Source organism: Patagioenas fasciata, chromosome 9, assembly GCF_037038585.1.
Source record: "Patagioenas fasciata isolate bPatFas1 chromosome 9, bPatFas1.hap1, whole genome shotgun sequence".
Classification (NCBI taxonomy): domain Eukaryota; kingdom Metazoa; phylum Chordata; class Aves; order Columbiformes; family Columbidae; genus Patagioenas; species Patagioenas fasciata.
In genome coordinates this window covers 15,298,421-15,325,419 of record NC_092528.1, presented here as the reverse complement: position 1 = coordinate 15,325,419, position 26,999 = coordinate 15,298,421, and the positions used below count along the sequence as shown (strand labels likewise).

Here is a 26,999-nt window from a genome sequence, read left to right as displayed (position 1 = left end):
AACAAAAAACCCATAGGACCTGTCTGTTGCAGTGAATTATTTCTGCCGATTAGTGAAGGCTGTGATGTGGAGGGCAGAATTTCATCCAGTCCCCACTTGGGGCTGCTCAGGGAGATTTGACGTGGTGGCTGAGCCATGTCCTGGGAGGGAAAAAATGCAAGTGGCTTATTTGCAAATGAACTTCGGGAGCAGTTTAGGCAGAAGCTGGACTGTGGCCGCCTGTTTTCCAAAGCTGAGCCCCCGCTGCGACAGATGCAGCACAGCCGGGTGCTGCGTGCGAGCTCTCCCAGCTGGGACAGCAGCCCTGGCGGTAAACACTCCTGCTGCAGAATGTAAATATTTAGGGGTCCTGATGGAGACTAAGCTCTTTCAAGAGCCTTCTGTTTATAATCATTCACAAAAGTAAATGTTTCCTATTATACAAAGAGCGTGTGGTAGGTTCCTGAGCTTAAGCACTTCGCTGAAGTTGTATGAGAAGCGTAAGAAGCTGGTGAGCCCCTCTTGCTGCTGCTCCTTGGGCACTTGACCAGTTGGGCACAGCTTTCCATCCCCGTGGCACTGGGCTCTGTGGACTTGTCCCAGCCCACCACTGCCCTCCAAGCGTGAAACTGGTTGGACTTCAGCCTCCCTGAAATGTGGTTGTGGCACGTGCCACATCTCAGCTGTGTAGCTCTCCTGCTCCCCAGAAATCATGTCCTCACCCACCCCTCCCGCCCTTTTTTTTTCCTCTGTTTTCAAGTACTGAATAACACAGGATGCAGCTCCCAAATGTGGTCAGACCACATTTTTTATTAGGACACAGGGATCTGAAGGTATTTGGAATATACGGCTTTTGATATCTTTGAGGACAAAACCAGATGATGGCTTTGTAGCTGATTCGGTGGGCTTTGCTATCACCTCTGCGGAAGAATTATGTGGTTTCAGCACAATGTGACTGTTTCTAACCTGGTTTAAGAAAATGGTGCCACAAAGAACCTTCTGCATTCCAGAGCTGCTTCTCATGCCCCCTCATATAATGAAATCATAGGCAACCGTGAGCTCCCAGATTGCTTACAAAAATCACGTGGGTTTTTTCTGATGACTTAACCTTGCTTCTTTCCCCCCCTTTTTTTTTTTAAAAGAAATAAATTTGTGCTGTCACGGTGCAGGCACAGTTGCAGTGACCTTACTTGGTGTCACTGCAAATATTTCCAGCGTCCCAGGCCGCAGCTGAAGGCAGTGGTGGAAACGTGCCTTCCAGCTGGTCCCGAGCCCCTGAGATTCTCCCACACAGGTACGAGTCCTTCATGCAGCAACTTCGGGCTTTGCAGGCAGTTTCTTGTTCCTTCAGACTGATGCCTGTGTATGAGTCATGTCAGGGCAGGAGCTTTGCCCAGTGGCATGGATTGACGCAAGATGAGTTAATGTCTTGCTGAATTAAGAATTCATTGTCTCTTCCTGCCTTGTGTTGTATGTAACAGTTGTTTGTGGTCTGATATTAAGTTATAATAAGGTAGTATTTTTTCATCTCTTTAAGCTGATGTGGATGGGTTATTGAAGAAGGCTGAATATTCAGCTGATTTGATCCGTTTGGGATTTCAGATAACAATATTTATCATAAAAGTGCACTCTAATTGGATTTGTTAAATATTACCATGAGCCATTTATCTTTGAGAGAAAACAAGAGGTAAAAATGTTCTGGGAGGCTGGCCAGAAATTTGGAAAGCTCATAGTAAAAATATGAATAATAATGGATGTTTGACATTGTTTGATATAATAAAATCTCATTTCTATAATTAAGATTCTTCATCCAAGACATTCACTTTTGCTTTCCATTCTGATATATTGTACTATCCAAGAGGAAAAGGAACAGTGAAACTAACTCGGGTGATTTTAAAGAAGTTATCAAATTTTTGTAGTGTTACTTGAAATGGTTCTTGTTCTCTGAAGGACCAAGGATGTGAGTCAAGCATTGGCTAATTTTCTTCATATTTTTCCTTTACCACCTGCCTGCTGAGTGGTGCCTGTGCTGAACGTGAGTGCTGCTGCTTCTGTAAATAAGCAAGTAGGAACGCAAATCCCTTTTGCATCTCAGTGCCTGGGAGGCAGCTGAGCAAGAGGAAGCAGAGGTTTTCTGATGGTGCAGGGAGTGCTTTGCCCTGGAGACTGGAGAGGTCAGACTGATGCAAGTTCAGTTATGAGGCTTGGGGTCACAGGGTACCCTGAGTAAAGAAATATTAATTATTCTCCTGTGATGGTAGTGTACAAGTAGTACCACAATGAGATGCTCCCAGCTTTATAAGCTGCTATTTGCATGGTCCATCTTACTTTCTGATTCCTTCTCTGTTAAAATAGGCATATTGGCTTATGTGAAGAAAACGAATGTTTAGGTTAAAATAAATAAATAAATAGAGAGATACAAGCTCCCCAGTGCTACATGATCCAAAGTTATCCACTGGTGCAGATGGGTTACAGGGCCCTCTCTGTGCTCGTTGCACAGAGGATGTGCTTGTTACAGCCTGGCTCTGGAGCTGCTTTTTTTTTTTGCATGAGAGGTGAGAGATTCAGCTTTTAGATTTGGAGGTTGTCCAGTTCACTAAGGGTGTGTTGATGCTTACCAGAGTCCTATGACCAAAGTTTATATAAGGAAGAAAAGTGTTTCTTACTGTGTTAGGCTGCCATATAAGCAACTGCAGAATGATTGTTTCCGAATCTGGTGTATCCCAAACTGTAGACTCTTCCAGACTACGGTGATGGGTTGTATGTCCACATGACTGCTATTAGATAGGTGTCTACTACAACCACCAAGTGGCACTCCAGATCCAGCAATCTAACAGGGGAAGGGTCTATTTCTGCCATCAGGTTGCAAGGATCTAATATACAATTATTTGCAAGACTGTAGACACCATTGAAACAAATTGAATTGCTGAAGGTTAAATTACTATCTTCAGAAATGCTTTTATAATATCCAGCTTGACATTTCATTATCCCAGTACAATATAAATATCAAATTTGATTAGCTGTCAAGCAGCAACAAAAATTATCCAACATATTTTGATCATTTTTACTCCAGAAAAATAGTAGGAGGAATCATAAAAAATAGCTGTTTGCCAAAGGTGAATTCAAGTTTAAAAATATCTATTGAAAATGGTATTTGATTGCATTGCTAGAATATTTGTTTTCAAGAAAGTACCTTTATGAAGGGTGTTGGAGGCAGATGTTCAAGCTGCTGCGTCCATTGCTGGATATAACATATTGTAGTTTGGGCCATGCTATTTTTTTAATCCAGCTTTAGTGTTGCTTCCAAGATTCATTTTGACACTTTGAGATTGCATTATGCTTACAGGACAAAAATCTCCCAGTAGTTTGCCCAAGATAAGTTTTTTAATCAAGCAAAATCTGAATAAAACATCACATTTAATTGACCTTGTTGGCAAAACCATTTGTGGGCAACTGTCTGTATCCATATTTTAAAATTAAGATATTATGGGTCTGGGAAACCTCTGCTGTGAATCAAATTTGAGTTACCGTAAATTTGAATAGTGTCCTGTGTGCTGGAATTTAGACAATGCAATATTTAAAACATTTTTCAGTGTCATAACAAATCATCCATCATACTCTGTGGATCTAGAATTGCTTATAAACATTTTATTACCACGAACAATTTCTAGCTCATGCTATAATTAATATTCAAACTATGTGACATCAATCTAATTCTTTTTTTGTGAGATTCATGTGTAATTCCAGTCTAGTATTTCACCTATGTGACTGTGAAGGCAGCTGTTGGAAGAGGAACTTGAGCTATATTTCTGAGTAAATACATGGGCAGAGCTCCAGTTCCTGATGAAGATGGGATACCTCTGCAGCTAAGCAAGAACTACAATTCCCTCTGGCTCATGTCTGTCACAGAACAGTATTACATTTAACAACTGTTTTTGGGAGAGGGAGAAGTTGGTCCCATCCCCAGCAGGTCCTTGTTTCACATCATGCCCGGTGGTGATCACACAGCCCCGGTGGGGTAGATCATTGCAGCTCCACTGACGTCTGTGTGGCTGCAGGTTGGCGCTGGGCACAGATGTCACCCAGCTTTCTCTAAAGAGACTTTTCAATGTCAGGTTCCTGTGATGGAGGTTGTATCAGATCAGGACCAAAGCTTCAGTGTTTCAGAATTATTTCTTACAGGTTTTTTTGACTGCAAATGCCAATTGTATTTTCTGTTGACTTGATATTTTCAGGAATTTTTTATTCTTTTTAAGTTATATAAGTTAATCTCACAAATGACTGTATATGGGTACCCATGGGGGCTGTCTTCTTGTGACATTAAATACTCTAGGGATTAGTATGCAAACACTTAAATAACAAAATCTTTATATGCTTTCTGGTTTGTATTCAAGTTGCAAAGAAGGCCATTACATTCTAACCTATTGCTTAATAGAGATAAAATCAAACATTATCAGCTGGCATGATATTTTACATGGGGTTTGTACTGTATTATGAGCTGTATCCTCAATGACTGATGATTGCAGTCATATTGGAAGTGGGATGTTCCTTTTTCATGGTTGTAGAACGATAAAACACGTTTAACAGCAGTGCAACAGAAATAGTTTATCCTTTGAGGCTTAAGATGGGAAGCCATTCTTCATTTTTATCTGAACAAACAAAGAAAACACTTTATACCTTCCTTCTAAGTATCAGTGAACTGGCATGGAAAATTTATGACTAAGTTTCTGTTCTTGAACCAGATTTCCAGTGAAGATTTAAGAGTTGAAAGAGGCATTCAGGAAGTTAAGCCAAACAGTTAGGAACCTTTAGTATTCCACCCGTGTAACCTGGTTGGCTCCTTCACTTCTTTAGGATGAGTTTCCACTGGTAGTGTCTGATAGTCACACAACAGAAACCTGCATTTACATTTTAGCATATATTTATGTTTTAGCATTTAGCATATGTTGCTTATAAAATACTGAGATGTTACATACTTCGATCATACTTTGATCACTATGGCTTGCTTTTTTTAAACAAACAAACAAGCAAACAAAAGGTTTGACTCTCTGCCCCAGGTCTCGTAGAGGTGCTCAGACCCCAGTAGTGCCTCTGTGAAGGACCAGGTGCTGCTCCAGCCTGCGTCCCGGTGACCGAGGAGCTGCTCTGCCGGCACAAGCTGGGTGATGGAGCAGCAACATGTGAACCCCAGCTCTTGCTACCTGGGTGAGCACCCTTCTTACCACCCAGTAGACAGGAACTGTGGGGCCACTCTTACTTCTGCCTAGTTTGGGTGAAGATGGCAGCAGTGTGGGGTGCTGGGGAGGATGGAGGTAGTTGGGGTTGCCATGTCTGTCTGGGGTAGTGCTACCCACCTGCAACATCCTTCACAACAGACCAATCCACAGGGGTTCAAAATGTTTTGTGGCGTGTGACTGAGAGCAGGTTAGGAGGTCACATTCATGATGCAGCTGTACCAGTGCTATGGTGGTGGTAAGCATTTCATCTGATCTCTTGGGACTTCCAGATGTTGGTTTCTCTGGTTTAGTATACAAGGTCCTTTTGCCATCCTTCTCTGTCAGCATAGAGGGATTACAATATGCACAATAACTTTGCTGCAGTTAACTCACTGATTGAACTGTATGGCCATGGGCTTTGCTTCCTGATAGGCTTGATCATGTTGGAAGACTATATAAGCCAGAAGAATGGATTTTTATCCTTTTTTGTTTTGGTTTTGGTGCAACACAGCTGTTACAATGGTGCCTTAGCTACAATTAGGGACAAGCACTGTGTTTATCTTGGCTCCTGGTTCTCACTCACCATATGGCACCACAGTTTTGCTCTCGTGTGTTAGGGGAGATGCTGCGGTAGTCCCATGTTTCCCTATGTGACATTGATATTGTACCACACTATGCACAAACCTGGTGTATCAGGTGTCTAGTATGTACTGAACACAGATTTTTCACGCTGACAACACAGTTTATGAAGCCTTCTTTGTCAGGTCTCTGTGAGCTTTCCAGATTTGCATTTCAGTCTCACTCCTTTGATGTGAGTGGCCATGTACTGTGCAGCTGAAGAAGGTGGTGAAGGAGTAGACATTAAAAAGGCTTCACTGTCAAAAAATGAGGATTGCTTCAAACGGCAGACATCAGGGCACAAGCGACTGTGCTGACTGCCGTGTTTTTGTTTTCTGTACTCCGTGCCAGGGTTTAAAATCATATTTGTTTCTTCCACTTCACAAATGCTGGTGACCGAGTACAGAGTGGGTCAAAGCCCAGAAAACCTTCTGCTTAGGCAATGGCTAAACGTAACTTTGGGGCTGTATGAAATACTTCAGATAGATGTCCATATGACAACTTGGTATTTAAGCCATGAACCAGAGCCAGGGCTTTGCAGTTGCTTGAAGTTTTTTTACTAGCTAGTTTATCTTCATGATGATAGATCAAGCAAGACCATACTATAGGACTCATAAAGTGTTTGGAAAAGTATTACTACTGCTGTTGCTGAGGAGAGGGACTGTTTGTTTTCCCTCTGTGGTGTTTTCTAGCAGGAGTTACCTCATATGTGTTACCAGGGACCCCAGCTCCGCCCTTGTCTTTCTCCCTGGCCCAGGTATCCTGACCAGCTTTTACACCTTTTCTTGTTCAAGGGTGTCAAAATTACATTTTCCTTTCAGCTGTTGCTCTTTCGCATGCAGTCCCTCTGAGTGGAGCGGGCAAGAGCTCTGCTGTGCTCTGCTGCCAAAGTGCATGATACGTCCACGTGGGCTGACACGGAGCTCTGGAAAGCCCAAGGTCAGTTTTGCTCTGTGACCTTAGTGAGTTCCTGCTGTCTGTTGCTTTGCTATGAGTCAGACAACAGTCTATCTTTTGATTTAAAAAAAAAAAAAAAAGAGAAGTAATTTCTTAGTAACTTCAAGCTGATCATCTGTTGGAAAAGACTAGTGGCTCCCTCTAACCAGGAATCATTGGGTCTTCAGAATAGGAGGTGTTTGGTTTTCTGGCAGTGTTACACGTGTGATAATGTCCTTCAGCTGCGATCAGGGCTTTGCTCATCTGAGAATCATATGCTGAGAAGTGCATATGAAGTAGCAAAAAACTGGGATTACAAGAATTTGCATTCCCTAACAGGTTACATAGTGATCAAGGAGAGTGATTGTATGTGTACTTAAGTAAAGGTCATAAGTGTTATGAAAGCTACTCTGTGTGTCTTTATCCGTCTACGGGGAAGGAGTTGTGTTAGTTTTCTGTTGATTCTTGCAGAATTTTTCCAGACCTAAGATAATAATTGTGCCATCTGATGAAGCCCAGAGCTTTATCTCCTTTTCCATTCTTGCGGGATACCCTTGGATACAAATTTCTGTTCTGTCCTTTACAGTGTGTGTTTACTTCGCTTTTATTTCAAAAAAAGTGTCTGAAGGTGGCATATTAGTTGCTGGAATTGGAGAAGAACACAAGCAAGATGAAACCCATTCTTGCCATTGCATCCTTGATTTAATTAATTCAAACGCAAGATCTTGGTTATACCTGGCAGTGTTTTGTGTAAGAGTTTAAGTGTTAGTTGGAAAGTATGAAGGACATTATGTCTTCTTTGTCTAAGGCATAAAAGGAAAAGGCTGGTTTCCTTTTAATAAGAAACTCTAGAGCAGTTTGTGCTCTACATCAGAGAAGTGTTTGATTTCCTGATCACTTCCAGTCAGTTTGTAATACAAGTCTAAATCCAATCTATAAGTAGTAGCCAGAGTGGTTTTTGCCTTCTCTCAAGTTCTCACTGGATAAATCTAATTGTGCTGGTCGAGTATTTTTCCAAAGTGCAGCAGACTTACACAATGGAGAGTACATTGTGCTTTGGCATGTGGTACCGTGCTGTCATCCTCTTGGACCACCTCCAGGAGAGCACAGGTGGCACATCTGCTGGGATCTCACAGCTTCTCTATTTTTATTAGCCTTTCTGGCTTGCAATGTTTATGGTATGACCCACCCCTGAGATGCACTTTCTGTGGACTGCTCCATGGAATTCCTTCTGTTCACCTTCTAAAATTTCTTCCCAATATCTTAAATTAAAAATGTCTGGGTAAACCTCTTAGAGTTTATTCTAGTCATTGGTTTAGGACCAGATTAACTTCATCTGAGTGGCTACAGGGAGCCTAGGGGTATCCTTATGGATCATCTGGGGACATCCATGCACTCTCCTGTGAAGGGTGTGCTCTGGTACGTGATCCACCCTGGAAACAGCTACATATCCAGCAAGAACTTTTTCGGGGTCATGTCATTCCTCTTTCCTTGTTCCGTGTATTTCCAGTCTTCCCTATATAAAGTTCCAACTTGCTGTGGCTTTCATAACTTCCACACTGTCCAGGCTCTGTCCCAAGCAGATGGGAAGCAGCTCACACCTATTTCCATCACCCAGCCAGTGCAGGCAGTGCTGGTGGGGCACTTCTCCATCACCGGGACTGCATTTTCCTGCGAGGGAAGGAAGTAAGAGGAGCAAAGGGCCCATCAGAAAGGAGACAGATCACAGTATCACAGTATGTCTGGGCTTGGAAGGGACCTCGAAAGATCATCTGGTCCTATCCCCCTGCTGGAGCAGGAACACCTAGGTGAGGTCGTGCAGGAATGTGTCCAGGTGGGCTTTGAATGTCTCCAGGGAAGGAGACTCCACAACCCCCCTGGGCAGCCTGTTCCAGTGCTCTGTCACCCTCACTGAGAAGAAGTTTTTTCTCAAATTTGAGTGGAACCTCTTGTGTTCCAGCTTGATCCCATTACTCCTTGTCCTATCATTGTTTGCCACTGAGAAGAACCAGGCTCCATTCTCATGGCACTCACCCTTTATATATTTATAAACATTAATAAGGTCACCCCTCAGTCTCCTCCAAACTAAAGAGCCCCAGCTCCCTCAGCCTTTCTTCATAAGGGAGGTGCTCCACTCCCTTAATCATCTTTGTTGCCCTACACTGGACCCTCTCCAGCAGTTCCCTGTCCTTCTGGAACTGAGGGGCCCAGAACTGGACACAATATTCCAGAGGGGGTCTCACCAGGGCAGAGTAGAGGGGAAGGAGGACCTCTCTCGATCTACTGACCACCCCCCTTGTAATACATCCGAGGATGCCATTGGCCTTCCTGGCCACGAGGGCACAGTGCTGGCTCATGGTCATCCTGTTGTCCACCAGGACCCCCAGGTCCCTTTCCCCTACACTGCTCTCTAATATGTAATTTCCCAACCTATACTGGAACCTGGGGTTGTTCCTGCCCAGATGCAGGACTCTACACTTTCCCTTGTTAAATTTCATCAGGTTATTTCCCGCCCAACTCTCCAGCCTGTCCAGGTCCCGCTGGATGGCAGCACAGCCTTCTGGAGTGTCAGCCACTCCTCCCAGCTTAGTGTCTTCAGCAAACCTGCTGATAGTACACTCAATTCCCTCATCCAGATCGTTAATGAATATATTGAATAATATTGGCCTCAGTACTGACCCCTGAGACACTCCACTAGATACTGGCCTCCAACTGGACTCCATACCATTGAGCACTACTCTCTGACTTCTCTCTTTAAGCCAGTTTGCAACCCACCTCACTACTCTATTGTTCAGACCACCCCTCCTCAATTTAGCTGTGAGGATGCTGTGAGGGACTGTGTCAAAGGCTTTACTGAAGTCAAGGTAGACCACATCCACTGCTCTGCCATCATCCGTCCGCCTTGTTACATTCTCATAAAAGGCTATGAGGTTGGTCAAGCATGACCTACCCTTGGTAAAGCCATGCTGACTGCCCCTAATGACCTTCTTATCCCTGATATGCCTTGAGATGACACCAAGGATAAGCTGTTCCATTACTTTCCCAAGGACAGAGGTGAGGCTGACTGGTCTATAATTACCCGGGTCCTCCTTCTTGCCCCTTTTGAGGACCGGAGTGACATTTGCTTTCCTCCAATCCTCAGGCACCTCTCCCGTTTCCCAAGACTTGGCAAAAATGATGGAGAACGGTCTAGCAATGACTTCAGCCAGCTCCCTCAGCACCCGTGGATGCATCCCATCTGGACCCATGGATTTATGGATGTCCAGACTATTTAATTGCTCCCTAACCCAGTCCTCATCGACTAAAGCAAACTCCTCCATTGACCCGGCTTTATCCGGGGTCTCAGGGGTGCAGGGCTCCCCAGGACAGCCTCCAGCAGAGTAGACAGAGACAAAGAAGGCATTCAGTAATTCTGCCTTCTCTGTGTCTTCTACCACCAGGTCACCCACCTCATTCATCAGTGGGCCTACATTGGCTCTGGTATTAGTTTTATCTGCTATGTATTTGAAAAAGTTCTTTTGCAAGGAAGTAGCATAGTTACCTTACTTCATGAACACCTTTCCTTCACACGTACTGATTCTTGGGTATTTATGTAACCAGGACCTACTCTGCAAAGTGAATGGGAGTACAGTAGATGTGGTATAAAGGTGGTGGTGCTCCCCCATGCCGTTTGGAGACACCACTCCAAGTGACACTGTAAATGAGGCAGACAGTGTCCCAAGTTATTGGAAAACTCTCTCTTTTTGCAAGGGTAGCACTGTTAGGGTGGCTCCTAAAGCACAGTTTCCATTTCCATTTATTACACTGCTCCTTCATAAATTGCCCTTGCAGTTTTTCTCAGTAATAGTATTCATCACCTCCTTTTCTAAACTCTGGAGCTGGGGTATACAGGGACATATAGGCAGCCGCTGTTTATGTTTTAATGATACAGCTTGCAAAATGCTTTTTTGAGAAGAAAGGTGTTATAAATAATTCAATGGAATTATTTTGTAGTACATATATATGTATATCATATCCTGTTAGAATAGCATAGTGTCACTTTAGGCGTGCAGATCAGAAGCTGTCTATGTGCGTTGCTGAACAATTTGGCATCTTAGAAAACTAAAGCTGTCACAGGCATTACGAGATGATGCATTAATACCATTTCTGGGCGTTAGCGAATTCATCCTCAGAAGGGCTGTGCTCCAGTTCACTAGTACGATTCACTTGTACGATCTTGCTGCCATGGGAGGGACTGCCTCATTTGTGCCGTGTTTTAACTGAGAAGATTTTAATAATCTCTCTTCGGTGCTTTTGTGAGAAGGGTGATGCAGTTGTTTTGTATCTACAATTTTTGAATGAAAATAAAAATTTTACCTTGCTGGTGACAAAACATAAAGACAAATTATAATCTATATTGTCTGCAATAGTACCTGTTTTTTAAGGTAAGGACTAACTTCTGTTTCAGCTTTTTCTCCTTGAGAAAGCAAAGTTAAACAAGATCCTCCAAAGAAACATCATGTGCTGGCTGCCTTTGCCTAGAGTAAGAAATACTAGGTTTGTGGTGTGGTGTTTTTGTGTGCGTTTTGTTGTTGTTGTTGTTTTGGGAGGGGGAGGAGGTGTGGAGGTCAGGGGAGGTCTTGTAGAAGCAGGATTTTTTCTGGTAAGTAAGGTTCCCTCACAGAAATAGCTACGTTGGCCTGTTCAGATTTGTGCATACATGGCTGGAACTTCAGTGCTGGTTCTGTGTTTGCACTGTAATTAAAGAATCTTCTACTTGGTTTTGGCCCAACAAGAGATACCAACTTGTTTTAATGAGGAGGCAACAGAGGAAAAGGGTGGAAAGCTAGAGACAGATGATAGGGAACAAATAATATAGTGTGTGCCTTTACTGTAAATATCTACATTTTTAGTATGAAGTAAATTGTATGTTATCCAAAACGCTGTTTTAGCTCTATTGTGCTGTCATATTTAAGCTCATGTGTAATTAAACCTCAAAGATATGTTATTTTCTATTTACAACTATTTAACCAATATAATAACATCTTTGGTAGGAAACCAGACCATTAAGAGAGACTCAGCAAGGGCTCTAATCCTGTGAGTGGAAGTACAACCATGTCCCATACCAGTTTTGTATCAGGGTCCTCAGGAATGGGAGCACTTTGACTTGGCTTGCTTCAGCCTGGGTGGGAAAAGCTACAGCCTTTTAAAAGACAAGTAATTCCTCATTAATACACACACTGACATCTATTGCCCAATTTCTGCCCGTATTTCTAGACACTGAAAGTGCGATCAGCTTTTCTTAAAATGCTCAGCATGTGTTGCTGTCTGTGCTCTTTTGAAAATCTCTGTCAATATCTCAGAGCAAAGGGAGACAGCACTCTAAACCCATGGGCTTTTTTGAAATGCCTGGAAATATTTGGTTGCTGCTGTTCATTGAAGAGAAACCTTCCCCTGTGGGCAGTTTATTCCAGTCTTGGCCATTGCTTTGTCAGTTCAGACTCTGCTTCTTTATTCTTCCCTTTCTGTCTGATACTGGAAAGTGCTGGAGAAAATATTATGCATTGGTTGGACTCTTAGTTTGATATGAGCAAGAACTATTAAGCTCTTAAAAAATCTGCTTATTCTGTTAAATAATTTTAATAACTATATGGAAAATTAAAAGTGTAGGATGATGATAAATGGCTAAGACTAAGTACTGGCCTGAGTACTGTACTGTTACAGAACTATGAAACACCTTGTTCGTGGAATGTGTTTCAATAATTGTTTATACAGAAAATAGTCATCAGACTTCTGAGATTTTTACCAGGTATGTATTGCAGTCATAGCTAGCAATAAGTTAACTTTTCAGTTGTGAGACCTCATTGAGCTGCTTATGCTACAGAATGGCCTGTGCTTTGTAGGATGGATGTATTTTACTTAGAGCCAATGTCATAGGCGGCCTCTAACGTTCTTTACTTTAGGAAGCTGTGTTCTGTTGTCACATTGAAGATGACTTCAGAAAGTTATTGTTGTTATACCCAGACCTGGCCTTCTGTCCCCAGGTGGGCCAAGCAGCAACTGGAGGAAAGGTGCCTGAGCTGCAGTGCAAAGCCCCTGGCAGGGTGTCTGGTCCCTACGGCTTGGCCCTGTGGTCCCAGTCACTCCCAGGCTGCGGAGGGGGAGACAGAAAATAGGAACAAGTGGAGCTGCTGTTGTATTTCTTTTACCTTAACTTCTCCTAAAGCTACATAGAGTAGATTAATGTGATGCTCTGCAGGTCCAGTGGTTGCTCTGAATCAGTATTGATCCCACCGTTGTGTTTTGCTCTTGTATCTTTATATCCTTTCTTTTTACTGTTCATACAAATACAGAAGTCCTCTGCAAATAGAAATTGGAACCATTTTTAAAATTCAGATGGCAGTTTTGGTTGGGTTAACTGAGAACTGCAAGACTGGGGGCTTTTCATAATGTTATTGGTTATTATATTTTTAGCTGCAGATATTTATTGTTGTACAAAGACAATAAGTGTCAACAAAAACAGTGAAAGGTCTATTTATTTCCATCATCGGCAGTTTCTTTTTTTCTTTTGCTCCCTAAAATTTGCACCAGTTTGTCCATCAAACAGATCGACAACAGGGCTATTCACTATAGATATTATCTTTGCAAAGTCAACTTCAGGGCCACTGGAAACTATGAAAATGAATTATCTGCCCTTTGTAAAAGCCATGGCCTCTGTAATACCAGAGAGATGAATTGTGGATATGAAGGGAGCTCCTAGGAATTTGCTGTACAACTGGTGTGAATAGTGACTGAGTTTGGCCTGCATCCGTCTGAATTGTACTGGGTGCAAGCTGCTGTAAGAGATGATCTGAATTGCAGCAGTGGTAAGAAGAGCTGTCCCCAGAGAAGAGGACCTTTGCCCCTCTCACCTTCTTTCTTCCAGACAGACCTCCAGTTTGGAGTGCCACCCTCCAGGTGCTCCAAACCAAGGCTTGGCCTTTCCTTTCATCTTGGCTCAAATCAGCACCATAGAAGCCTCTACGTCTTGTTTTTTGCTCCAGGTGGTTAAGGACTATGCTATCTGGCTGCTGTGTAGGCTCATCACTGCAGACCTGAAACACATTCCAAGAGAATGAGTTGGAGGCAATGTAGCTGTTTTTGGAGAGGCACACAGGTGATGTTGTGATTAAATTAGCCAGAAAAGGAGAGAAGCTCCCTCTGTGTCACTGTAAAAGACCTCTTGCTGCTCGGGGAAATTCCCAGGAGACAAACCTCTCCAGAGCCCAGTTAGCCCGCATGAATGCCCACTTCACTGCATGCTCACCGGGGCTAAGGATCGATTTCAGATCTTTCTGTATGGGTTGGAAAAATATAATCCAAATGGTAGTATCATTCAAATCCAGACTGTTTTGAAGGCACATGTGAACTGTGAACCATGGCTTTGGAAATGAATTAAAAACTGTGTCTTCCATCGTTACACTCTATGGGACGTATTTGCTTTTTAAAAATCTTTTGTTTAGTCTGCTAACATGCTGTTGCATTGTTGACTGGGAAACTTTGGGTTAAGGTGTGACATAGTGTCATAAGCATTAGAGGCAGCAACGCTGTATTCTTTGTGTCTTTGCAGACCCTGTGTTGCCTTGGCCCTGATCCAGAATTTGATAACACAAACATAAATGATAAATCAGATGTATTTATCTAAGAACATTTAGCAATAAAAAGCGTTATTTAAACATATTTTCTTTTTTTTTAATAATGTATTTGATGCTCTCTATTGCATTGTAATATGCAAGGTCTGTTTTTCATTGCTGCAGTGTAAAATCTCCATCCTAGTGTAGGCACTGTGTTTCTTCTTTGAATTAGACTTTTCCTCAAGATACTAAAACTTGTCAGAGCTGGAAAAATCTCCAAGGGTTTTGCTAAGTCATGGAACTCATTTCACATAGCGATGCACGAAGGAGATGTAAAACTAATCGTTGAATACCTTAATAAGAGACTTTGCAGATGCAGGTAATGTTACATTTATATGGTGGCTGATATTTCTGTGTTCCCTTGTTCTCTTCAGGGAATATGTTTCATTTACAGTGTGTGGAGGATAGCAGAAGGAGTAACTGCTGCTGTTTCTTGGAGTCTCTCATGTATGTGGTTTGTTTCGGTGTTTTTTGTTTGTTTGTTTTTTTAATGTTACTGTTGTCATTATTTCTCTTCTGTTCTTCCTGAAATTCAGGCCTGAGTCTTCTCTGGAAATACAAACCCAATTTGTAGTCATCTTCGGTGGTCCCTGAAGCTGGCTCCCTTCCCTTTTGCTCTTAATTTCAGGTGTTGTCAAGTTGTGCCAGGAAGCAAGTGCAGTTGGGATGTTTGGTCTCCAGAACTGAATGTCTTAGTAACACAGGCTTTGTTCAGTTTTATTACTTGGCACCTTCTTTTAAAAGGAAGAAGTAAAGGGGAAATACAAGGATCTCATGGGGAATGCTGAAAGAAGGGAACCTTGAGGACAGATCTCTTAGCCATAAAAGATTCTGACAAATGTACGCTCTGCGTGGCTTTCTGGGAGTACTTCCAGTGTCCAAAGCCTTGGAGAGTATGTAAAATGCACATGCCATGGTAGAAACGGTGGCCCAAGTTACATAGCCATTCCTGTACTCGCCCTTTGCATGCTCCATTAAAATTGGAGAAGTTTTTGTAGGACTGATGCCAAAGTGAGCTTTCTGTGGGTTGGAAAGGAAGGGGAACAAAGTAAAAGCAAACAGCCTGTTCCCCCCCTTGGCCAGTGGGCTCCTTCCCTCTGCTCTGAGACACCAGCTGTGAGGAGCCCAGCACTGAAAAGTTTTTTGAAATATGATGAGTTGCTTAATCAGATTTCCATGTTCGGTTTCAACCTCATGTAAATCAAGAATGTGTAGGGAGAAAAGCTTGTGTGTAATTTGAAAATAAATCTGAAGGTAGATGTCTGGTTTAGGGGAGATCACGATTATACAAACTTATTTCTCCTGGCAGAAGCTGCTTTCTCAAAGTAAAAGGTTTTGAGGTGGCAGAAGAGAGGTTTTGGAAGGACTTTGTGTGAAGGAAAATCCAAGTAATTGCAACTATTGACTGCAGTGTGGGTTGGTTTTATTCCCACTTCCCTGGCTGCCCCCACATCTCTCCTCACCCTGAGAAGGACAATGGGAAATGAACTGGCTGACCCAAGAATTAATTTCAACCCAGTAGTAACTGGGCACCGAGAAATGAAGTTACATGAGGCAATGAAAGGAGACAAAGGAAGAAAGTGATCTAAATAGCAACATAAAGACAATATCTGTAAATAAAAGTAATCAACTTATACAGTAGGGTGTACAGCAGCCCTGCTGAGGTTGTATATGATCGATGTATTTGTTCATTCAGTTACGTCTTGCACTGCAACATTTTTAAATTGCTGCTAGAATTAAATTGATTTCTTGAGTTTTAAATAGTGCAGCGTAAATCTTCCACTCACACCAGGACCCATGTGTCTGTGACTGCAAGCTAGCTGCAGTTTGCTAGTTTCACTTGATTTCTTTTCAGACTCATCCCCACAAGCCAAACCACAAACAGAAAATGGCATGCAAGAGGCGATCCTTTTTTTGTTAACGGGAGGTTGCAGAGGTTGCTGGCTCTCGCTCAGGTTGTGTTTGGGCTTGGTTAATCATTATGCCAATTAGCCAGAGACTCCTGATTGCTGGATGTGAGTTAGATGATCTTTGGTCTAACTGAGAACAGTAGTTTAAGACCTAGGATAGTTTATGAAGAGGCTTCTTGAGCCAGCAGCCTAATGTAACGGAAGGTGAAAAGCTCAGACTATAGCCTTTCTTAGGGCTGTGTTTTCAAAGGAGAACTCTGCCTGCTGCCTTATTTATCCCGCACTGGCCATTTGGCCTCAAGAGCCACTGGGCTTTTTCTTGTTTGCTTTTGTTCTTCTCAGAGCTTACATATTAAGCCATCAAGGGTAATTTTTTTCCTTTCCAGTACATTTATTTACTAAGTCTTAAACTTGCTGAATGTCACTGGTTTTTCCCTTCTCTCTCCCACACAGTGTGGTTTGGTGTTGGTGATGGGGCTGGCCATGCAGGGTAAGGAGAGTTCTGCCCCCATGGGGACTCTGCAGAGGCTTTTGTCTATTGCTGCCATGCCCATGTGCCATCAGCAGAGGCCTGGCAGGGTTCTGCTCTGGGATGACTGGGGTTCTGTTCGGTGTGAAAAGGGGCTCTGGGACATCTGTGTGCTCTTGGGTATCTCACTCAGAGCTGGGACGGGATCTCAGAGATGTGCCCTGTGCTTGTTGTCCGTCATCCACAGTTGCTGGAGTACTTGTCCTGCTGGGTATCTGAGGAGTGAGAGGTCCTTAGTGGGTGAGCTCTGCCCTCTGTCAGAAAAGTCCTGTGCCTGAGATGCTGCCCTGGTAAATATGGGACTGGGCCTTGGGATATCCACCCTGCACCACGATAACTCATCTGCTTTGCCTGCTGCTCTGTTAAAGAGCTTTCCTAAGCTAGCTCAGAAGCAGCAGTGAAATTGGCAATATGTTTTGGTTTTTTTTCTACTGGGAATGAGCATTTTTCAAGAAAAGGCATTTTCACAGTGCCCCAGCTCTTCCTTCTTCACCTGCTACAGCTTCTGGGAAGCACAGAGGCTGCAACACATGGAAGAATAATGATGGGTTAAAAATCACCAGAGCTTTTGTGTCCTTTAAAGGGATTTAGTTAGAGGATTGAGTTATGTCCAAAGTGACTGCCCCGCGCTATCACTTTACACCTTACTTGTGCGGTGAACCCTTCCTGGGACTGAGCTAAGGCAGGGTCTGCTGCACGGTCACAGCTGGGAAACATGTGGGCAAATAAAGGCACCTGTGGAGGGCTGCTGTGAGCATAGCCATGGGGACAGATGGACAGAGGGAGGGAAGCAAGGAGCAGCTGCTACCCAGGGTTGTTTTTCTGAAGGAGTTCTGAAGATGTAAAGAAGAGTTGAATGCATTTCTTGCTGGGCTTGTTTGTTATTTTTGTTTTCGAGGGAGAATTATTGCATTGTTTTAAAACTTATGTTGAGCTTTATTCCTACTAAAGGAGTCAGATGCTGGCTGTTGACTTAACTGCTAAAGGGGTGGTGACGCTTCCAGCTTTTTCTGGAGCTACTCTTTAATTCCTTGGAATAAATCAGACCTTAACTACTGACTTCTTTTTCTCTCCCTCCTGAACTGGAGAGCAGCCGTCAGAGTCGATGGTTATTTTCCATTAAATGGTTGCCCAGCTCAGTCTATACTCCCTCTGAATTTTGTCTCCAGAATAAAACAGTTCTTCACATCTTTCTGCAAGCCATGTTAGTGCATTTACTGAGTATTTCTGAATGCTGAGGAGCCCTGCGTTTTCCACAAAGACCCTCGTGTTTGTGCTGTGAAGGCTTTGGCTGGGTGGTGAGCAGCATAGGTGAGAGAGCAGTGATAGGCACAGGGAAACTGTGCAGCCTTTTTCCTTAACTGAGTTTGTTGGGTCTTACTTAAGCAATCATTTACGGTATTTGCTCAGTGATCCACTGGAATGTCTGGGATATTTTTGTTTTTCCTGCAGAGCCAAAAAGCATATTTTGGCTCTACATCCCAAAGCCGCCAGCCCGAGGCAGAGTCACTGCGCCTGAGGACGAGGGGAGCTCAGCTGGTGCGGCGGGACAGGCACCCTGACTGGCACCGAGTGTTCCCTAATTAAAGATGTGGCAAATGACTCTACAGCTAAATTTGCTTTTACTGAAATGAAAGATACTCCATGACTGACTGAGCCATGGGGCAGCTTGCTGCAGGCCTGTCCTGCTCGTATCCCAGCTCTGCTGTGGGTAAAAAAATCCAGTTTCTGCGCTCAAAACTGCGTGACCCTCTGGTGAGCCCTGACCCTCCCTGGCCTGAGTGCAGGTTTTCTGAGTAGCAGCTTCTTGCAGAGTTCTCCAGATCTGGTAATGATGGATGTGGAGATTGAGCTTTGCTCTGGCCTTGACAACATGTGTGTGGAGGCTGGGTGAAACCTGGGCTTTCTCATCCCGTGTGTGCTTTTGTATTGCTAACCCAGACAGTTTCTGCATGTTTACCTGTGTCCCAGTGGCAATTCATAACAAGGCATTCATGCACCCTCTCAAACCTGATTTTGGCTGCTCCTTTCTTCAAGTTTCCTCTGAATTCCTCTTTAATATTTTTTGTGAGTTTACCTGATCTTTACGCTGCTGCTTCTTGCTTGGCTGGGACAAGCTGATGGTTTACTTGCTGACTGAAGGGTCTATACCTGTGCATCCTGACACAGACCCTTCCAAGAGTTTTTTTTCCTTCACCATGTGCCATGAAGTTGCCACAGGAAAAATTCTTTTAATTTCAGAAAGAAACATGTCATTACCTCTACTTGCCTTTCCTTTAACTGAGGAATATCTTGCTGTCCTGGATCAAACATAATCAGTTGCAACTAGACCAGCTTGGAGGCTAAAAGCATGTTTATTTTCAAACACAGATCAACAAAATAGTCAGTCACCTATTACTAAGATTTGCATAAGATTCAAAATCCTTTGGGGCATCTTCCAATGTCTGTGAATATGCAAAGTAAATGCCTGCAGGATCAAGTTCTGTGCTCTATTTTAGTTTTTTCATTTTCTTTGTTAATTTTGTTGACAAAGAGCCTCATTATCTGCTGTGGAAGAAATACCTATATTAAAGAAGTGACTAAATAATTAATTTTCCATATGGTCCTTTGATCATGGTCTTGAACAGTGAGAGAGCCCGGAGTCCTGTGTGCGTACGTGTTCCTGTGCCAGCTTCCTGTGCCAAGAGAGCATCTGCCCTCATGTAATGTAGCAATTGTGGATCTTTACAACTTGGATCTGCTTTCTTGGAGCAATCATAATCTATGGGCCAGTGCCAGGGAACAGAGGGAGAAAAAGAAATCGGGCCACCTAACTTTAGATGCCCAAATGAGGCTTGTGAGTTAGGAGCTGTATGGACTTCTGGTCCATAGGGGAGTCAGATCTGAAGTAGATCGACACATGCTGGAGCTAAGCTGTTCTTTATCTCATATGAGCTGTGAGTAAACAATGTGTGGTCAGTGATAAAGAATTGAGTGTGAAAAGTAAAACCCTCTTATTACTTCTGACAAATCGTGTTGTGCTAGAAGCCAAAATGTCTGTGGCAGCTGCTGTTTTGGTCCTTTCAAAGCTGGTAAGCTCTTGAGCCTAGTTATTAAAAGATACTTCTACTCCATGTTACTGGACTAAAGGGGTTGAAAACAACAGTGTCAAAATACTCAAATGTTTTTGCGTGTCCAGGACAATGAATGAAAGATGACATCGATTAATCTTCATGTCCTTAGACGTGAGACATCTCTACGTGTCAGATGGCTGTAGCTGTGTTATGAAAGGGCAAAGGCAGAGCATTTTTCTGTTGAGGACAGTTTTGTCAGATACTGACACTGCTGTTGGCAAGTCTCTAGGGTGAAATAAGGAGCTCTTCAGAGCATCTTGGCTTTTGCTAAAAGTTTACATGTTTGCAAGCACAGAAGTGCTGAAACCACAAGTGTATTTTATGTCATGTTGGGTGACAGCAGCTTGCTAGGAAGTGAAGGATCAGATGGAAAACGCCAGTTTGCCATAGAAAGGTTGCAAAGAACGTGGATAATTTTCAACATGCACGAGAAGTTGTTGTGAGTTGTACCTTGCAGAAATCCATGGGAAAGATGGAACACTCAAAACAAAGGACTGAAAGTGCCATGAAGAAATAAATTCCTACCTCTGGAAAAAGATATGATATGATATGATATATGATATGAAATACCTATATGGCTTAAGGTTAACATAGTGGCATTGAGCTGGCTTTTCCATTCCTTTTCTCACTTAAAATACCTTGTCCAAAACAAGTAAAGGCTGTAACTTCTTGATCATAATCTACATGTTGCAACCGGTGACTTGTCTGCTTTGTGCTGAGGCTAGAGAAGAGGGAACACGGCTGCTGGCCTCGGTGTGTATAGGATGACGCTTGCTATGGGACATGCCATGCTGTCACAAGTCATCTTCCTGGACTGATGTGTGCTGCCCAGTGACCTCTGTCCAGTGTTTTGAAGGAAGGAAAAGCATTATTCAGTCCTGGTGAGGCCTGGCTTCTGATCAGGGCTGTATTATCACAGATGTACCTTTCAGCCTGAGCTACAGCTATCGCCAGTCCTTGTCAATAATTATTCTCGTTAACAAGGCTCTACAGTTGATTCTGTTCAGGCATTTCTTCAGTGTGTGTTTGCACATGCACTAGTAATAAAAATAATAATAATGTCTCTCTGTGGCCTTCACATCTGCTTCTTACAAGTATTAAAGAGGAAATTATATTTTTTTTTATACTTCCTGCTGGCTTCACACTGATGAGGCACCATGGATTTTAATGGAAAAGACCACCAGTGGGAGTTTTTGCCTCAAAATAATTTTCTTCTCCATCTGATAATGAAAGGAGTAACCTGTTCTTTCATCTTTGGTTGGCAAACTTGGGAATCGGAAAGGAAGGTGATTGTACTGTGATAGCTTTACTCTAATGATGTGTGTGGGCAGTGGTTTCTGGGCATTTAAATAAACGTGGGTGTGCTGTGAGACATGATGAGGTAGGAGCCAAGATGCAGGGAGCATTGCTCATGGAATAACATTGTAATGTGGAGCTCAGTGAGAAGTGCCCTATAAATCCTTCTTTTGCTGGTTTTAGTTCATACTAGAACTGTCCCTGCAATTATGCAAATGTTAATATCGAAGTTACTAAATTGGCCAGTTATTGGGTTAATATGTAATGGATAACATGTAGATGATATTTAATAATGAAGAAAACTTTGTTCTGAGCAAGATAGTGCCTTTTTTGTGTCCAGTGTTCAAGGTGTCTCACCAGCCCATGTATCCCTGTTCTATATTTAGCAAGGAGACCATGAAGCGATCTGTCTTCACTAAGAGCTTTGGTAATGCTACTCTTGTGAAATGCTTGCATCTCAACTAGGAAAAAAATGATCATTTGTTTAAAAAGAAACAAAAAATAACAATGTTAGTAGGTGTTGATGTTTCTGTGTAAGACACAGCGCAGAAGAGACTCTAAACCAAAGGTTTTGTTTATTCTCTCTTCTGTGAACTCCTTGTTGTAATGTCTAAGCACTTATAAATATTTATGAATGTGTCCTCAAAGGAAAATGAAATTTATATAATAGAGATGTGAAGTGGTGTTAAAGTAAGTAACTTTCTAAAGGTTCCTACGCAGTGATAATGTGACAGAACTGGGACAGTAAATCAGACCATTATGTCCCATTTTGGTAAACAAGCCATCATCCCATCCTTCTTATTAGTTACTTTTGCCTTGGCTGCTTTCAGAGTAAATTTCTGCTTTTCTACGTGAAATAAAAATAGTTTATTTGTGAGGAATTAGATTATTTTTTGTAACTTCACACTTAGGCAGACCGTGCACAGATTGATGGCCAACAGGGGGTTGCATTTAGTGGCAGAGAAGGAACTGAGAGAACATTAAACTCAGTTTACACTCCCATGTGACAACTCGCTCCAGTCTTGCTCCTCCACTGCCAGAGGTGTCTCAAGCGTCACCTGGGAGTTGTTTCTGCCGCAAAGCTGATGCTCTGTGTGCTGGGAGTGGATCTGCAGCGCTGAGCTCAGCAGCACTACCTGCCTGAGAAGACCTTCAATGATGCTTCCTAAGTGGGAAGCTGCCTTTGCTTTCCTCCCCTTGCCCATTCCTCATGCCATTGCAGCAGTCAACAGCTTCCTCTTACAGACAAGCCTGTAATGAAACAATTCCCTGCGTTCACTGTTATGTAGTAATGTGAGGGGCTCATTTCTGCGTACTCCGAATGATGCTGGTCTTTTGCGAACAGCAGCTGGTTTCCAAAGTGTTGCAGTGGTGGCAGCATCTCTCCTGTGGCTGGGGATTCAAAACTGTATTTGGGCAATGACAAAGTGCATGAGCAAGAGGCTAATTCTCTGTTCCTTAGGGTTTAAAGGCTTTGTGCAAATCTCTTTGAAGTCAGTGAATGACTTTCTGTTACTGCAATGGGCTTTGAATCTAACCCCAAATGCTCAGTTAATTTATAGCGTGTGTTAGCTTGTGGATATGAACTGATGTCGAGTAAACCTTCGGAGAATATACTGAATCTGCAAATTTGCACACTGATCTTGATCTTTCAAAGCAATATGACTGTGGATATATGTTGAAATATCCCCCAGTATGTTTTAGACACATTCCTCTTTGGTCTTGTATGTGCTGTTTGTATGTGTTTAGCTGGAACTATGAGCTCTGAGATTTGCTTTTAAGTAATTCTGCAGTACTTTGGGGAAGTCAGCTCTCATCACTAATAAAATAAAGCAAAACACGGGTAGGTCTTGCCTTGTTAACTGTTCTAGCTGTTGTGTTTCCCACTGTTTCAAAAAATATAAAGCTTTATAAGATTTAACATATTCCCAGTGCAAAGCATGAATATTTATAGGTAAAGAATAAGACTTCCCATTTTGAAATGTCAGTGTTATGAAATTGCTTTTTTGGCAGACATGATTAAGCCACACAGACTTCCAATAATGTTTTGTAAGCTTTTTCCTTAATTATGGCTTAATTTAGGTCTCTGAGTTTTGCAAAACCTATGAAGCTTGCAGCAAAATATTTTTTGTGGAAAATTTTGTTTGCATGGAATACAAATCCTGTATTCCTTGTGGGTGTGATTTTTTAAAATGTCTTCAAATGTGGAAACCCCATATTTTTTCTTTGCATTTCTTAAAGCATATACAAAATAAAAATAACTGGTACTATGTGTTTAATACAGAATTTTGAAGAAATTCATTTGGAAAGTGCATGTGATTACTCTTTTATTTTTTTTCTCCAAACGCCTAGAGTAAAATACACATGAGGTTATAAGATGTCAAGCAAGAGACATGAGATTCTGTCTCAAGCAGTTACTGCTGCAAGAGACAAATTAGACTTGCTTTCATATAGTTGTTCTTAAATGCACCATTCTGGCAACAGCAATAAATAGCATAATCTGCATAACTGTATTTATGTAGTATTGATCTGTCTTTTCTAAAGAAAGTCTCTTCTGCCAGATAAAACAATCTTCCATTCAGCTGTAAGTAGAAGAAAGCTTCTTTAGTAGCTACTCAGATTTAGGGGAATGTTTCTGGACAGACTTAATATAGAATTTTGATATGGACCTCTCAGTAAATTTGATTTTTTTGGTGAACAAAATATAGTAAGGCTAGTACACCAAAGGAAAGCAGACACCTTGCTTTCCTGTGCAGTTTGAATAACAGAATATTTACTCAAAAGAGGCAGACAGAAAAGCACAGAGATTATTTGATTAAACTAAGGGAGATTTATTACTAGATTTTTTTTTTTTTTAAACAGCGTATTTTCTTAAGTTGATGTAATAAATGTCTCAGCCCTGCTCAAAGATAGAGTTTTGAACAGCTTTGAGCTATTCCTGGCTTAATACAAACAGCAGAAGTGGTGGAAAACCAGGATCATTTTGGAAAAAACCATTCAGACAGTTTAAAATCCTCTGCCATGACCATGCTTTTCTGACCTCCCACAGCCTTGCATTGTCAATCTGAGAATGTCTCAGTCTCCCTAGTATTGATGTTTGAAGTACGATGCAAAGAAACAATCTGAATAAAGAAGAAAATTTTTAAAAGTGGTTAACATCAGAGCTACCTGAGGCATCCTCCACTGGCACTTAGTCTTGTTAACGTAAGCTTAGATACAGTCATGGGCTTTAAAGCTGGGCTGAGGATGATGAAATCCCTTGAAATTAGGAAAATGAACATTTTTAATATCTGAGTTTGAATGGTGATGTCAGCATCTCAAAACGCAAATATCTAGAAAGCAATTTGAAAACTGTTTTACTGAAGATAATGGGGAAATTAGACAGTGAAAGGGGGTTTCTTTCATTTTCCAGGCAAAAGAGAGTTCCATGGGATGGCAGGAAACAATGCTGGACTCTACTGCTGTGTCTCACCTATCTTTGCTCTTCTTTGCAGGTTACATATTTGGGTAAGGTTTCCACAACAGGGATGCAATTTTTGTCGGGCTGCACAGAGAAACCAGTCATTGAATTATGGAAGAAGCACACACTCGCCAGGGAGGATATTTACCCAGCTAACGCCCTTCTGGAAATTCGCCCTTTCCAAGTCTGGTTGCATCATCTGGACCTCAAAGGCGAGGCAACAGTCCACATGGATACCTTTCAGGTAGCACGTATAGCCTACTGCACTGCTGACCACAACGTCAGTCCAAACATCTTTGCTTGGGTCTATAGGGAGATCAACGATGACTTGTCCTACCAGATGGACTGCCATGCTGTGGAGTGTGAGAGCAAGCTGGAGGCCAAAAAGCTGGCCCATGCCATGATGGAGGCCTTTAAGAAGACTTTTCACAGCATGAAAAGCGATGGCCGGATCCACAGGAACAGCTCGTCAGAGGAAATGTCTCATGAATTTGAATCTGACGATGGCTGACTGAACTCATTCACAGTTAAGCAAAGGCAGAAATGGCCTAGGGAGTGAGAGCTGATGAATGAATAAGCAACGATTGAAATTTGGGAATGAAAGGACTGCCAAACACTTGTCTGACCAGCTTTTAAAATCAAAAGAACAATTCAGTACTTACTGATATGCATCATCAAAGTCATTACATTACATTGAAGTCTGCTGCTGTTGCAAAAAGCTCCCTCCCCTTTCTCTCTTACCTGCCCATCACTGCTCCTTTTTTGTCTCTGTATTTCAGGTGCACACCATGAAGTAGAATCGTTCCTGTTTGTCCTGTAAGACTGGTCAGTCGATTTTATTTGTGGCTCCTCTGGCATTCCTAGCTGGGGGCTGATGTACAAGAGCAAGCAGACCTGGAAAGCCCTAATGGTTCCCGAAGAATCTTCCTCTGTGATGCATCACAAAAATCCTTTGACCATACATAGGCTAAGACAGCCATACATAGCCTTTTAGACTAATGGCCTGGCATTCTGCAATTAATTCATATTTCACAGATAAAAAATGAAAGAAGATGCTTGTATGTACACATTATATCATATGCTATCCTTTATTTTATTCATTTTACCTATTTTCTTAATATACCTGCTGCCATGTATTTCACCCAACACCAGTAGTTGCAGTTTCAGACTATATACTGCAGGATACCAAAAAGGGTGGGCAAAAATACTCCCCGATGGCCAGGGGTACAGCGAGCCAGCAGCCCTGTCTGTGCATTTTCCAACCCTGATGCGCTCCGCTGGGGAGGCGCCCACTGGTAAGAGTTGAGGGACACTTGGGTCTGTCAGTGTTTGAGCTGTGACTTCTCATCAACCTCAGGTCTGAAGTGATATGAACATGGGAGCCTCAACTCCGTGTTACCGGTCTCCACACTGCTGGTCGGGTGGCCCTGGCGGGGTGGAGCTGGTAGTGCCTCGTTGCACAGCCAGGGCTGCCTGGCTGTAGAAATCAAAGGAAATGATCCCTTAGGAGTCAGGTTTGAACGTCTGTTCTGGTTGAGAACCTCACATTAAGTTTCCCGTATCTTTCCTTGTTCACAGATATAGAGTCATGCCTTTCTTAAATGCAGATGTTTAATAAAACTCAAATAAAAGGAAAAATTTGTTTCACTTGGTATTTTTTAAGGCCGAGAGCAGATTAATAGTTTTCAAGTAATGCTGCTCCTTTATACAGTTTTGTTTGTAATTATGGTAATTTTAGGGGCACTAGGGCACCTTACAGAAGCCTTAAAAGAAAACTAATCGAAGCAGATAGCTGTGTCTGTGTTTTGTGGGTCTATATGTTTGTATGTGAGAGCGTACGCATGAGTCCAGTGTAAAGCATGTAAAATGAGCATGGAGACATGTTGAGAAGGGCCCACACCTCTTGAAAGTATGCTTGTTGCTTTACAATGTATGAAAACTATCCTCCAGCATAAATGAATTCATACTTTAATAAAAAAATATGTTTTGAGTTAAAGCTTGGGAGTTTTAACCTGTCTTTCCAATGCAAACCATGTGGTTTTGTGTATGTGTACATTTTGTTTAGTAGAGTGAAAAAGTTAATTTATTCCCCTTTAGTATTGCATCAGTTTACATGCATATTACCTTTAATATTTTGAAATTATTTTATTTTAAGTATTTAGGTAAATTATTGCTGTGAGATTTTATTTTTGACTTTGCTATGTGTGGACATGACGTATAATTTCTGCCTTGCAAGAGGTGGCAGAGGTACCCCCCCCCCCCCACATCTGGCCAGTTGAAATGAACTCTG

The 26,999-nt window shown here is 42.3% G+C and overlaps 1 protein-coding gene across 2 annotated transcripts in view; it reads left to right on the top strand.

Annotated features, from left to right (window-relative positions):
* The window catches only part of PID1 (phosphotyrosine interaction domain containing 1), an 89,033-nt gene extending 62,328 nt beyond the window's left edge, over positions 1 to 26,705 (top strand). For both annotated transcript variants that reach the window (XM_065845072.2, XM_065845073.2), the window contains exon 3: positions 24,744 to 26,705. In XM_065845072.2, the coding sequence (XP_065701144.1) occupies positions 24,744 to 25,220 (477 nt within the window). In that variant the 3' untranslated portion in view covers positions 25,221 to 26,705. The remainder of the gene's footprint in view (positions 1 to 24,743) is intronic.
* The last annotated feature ends 294 nt before the right edge of the window (positions 26,706 to 26,999 follow it).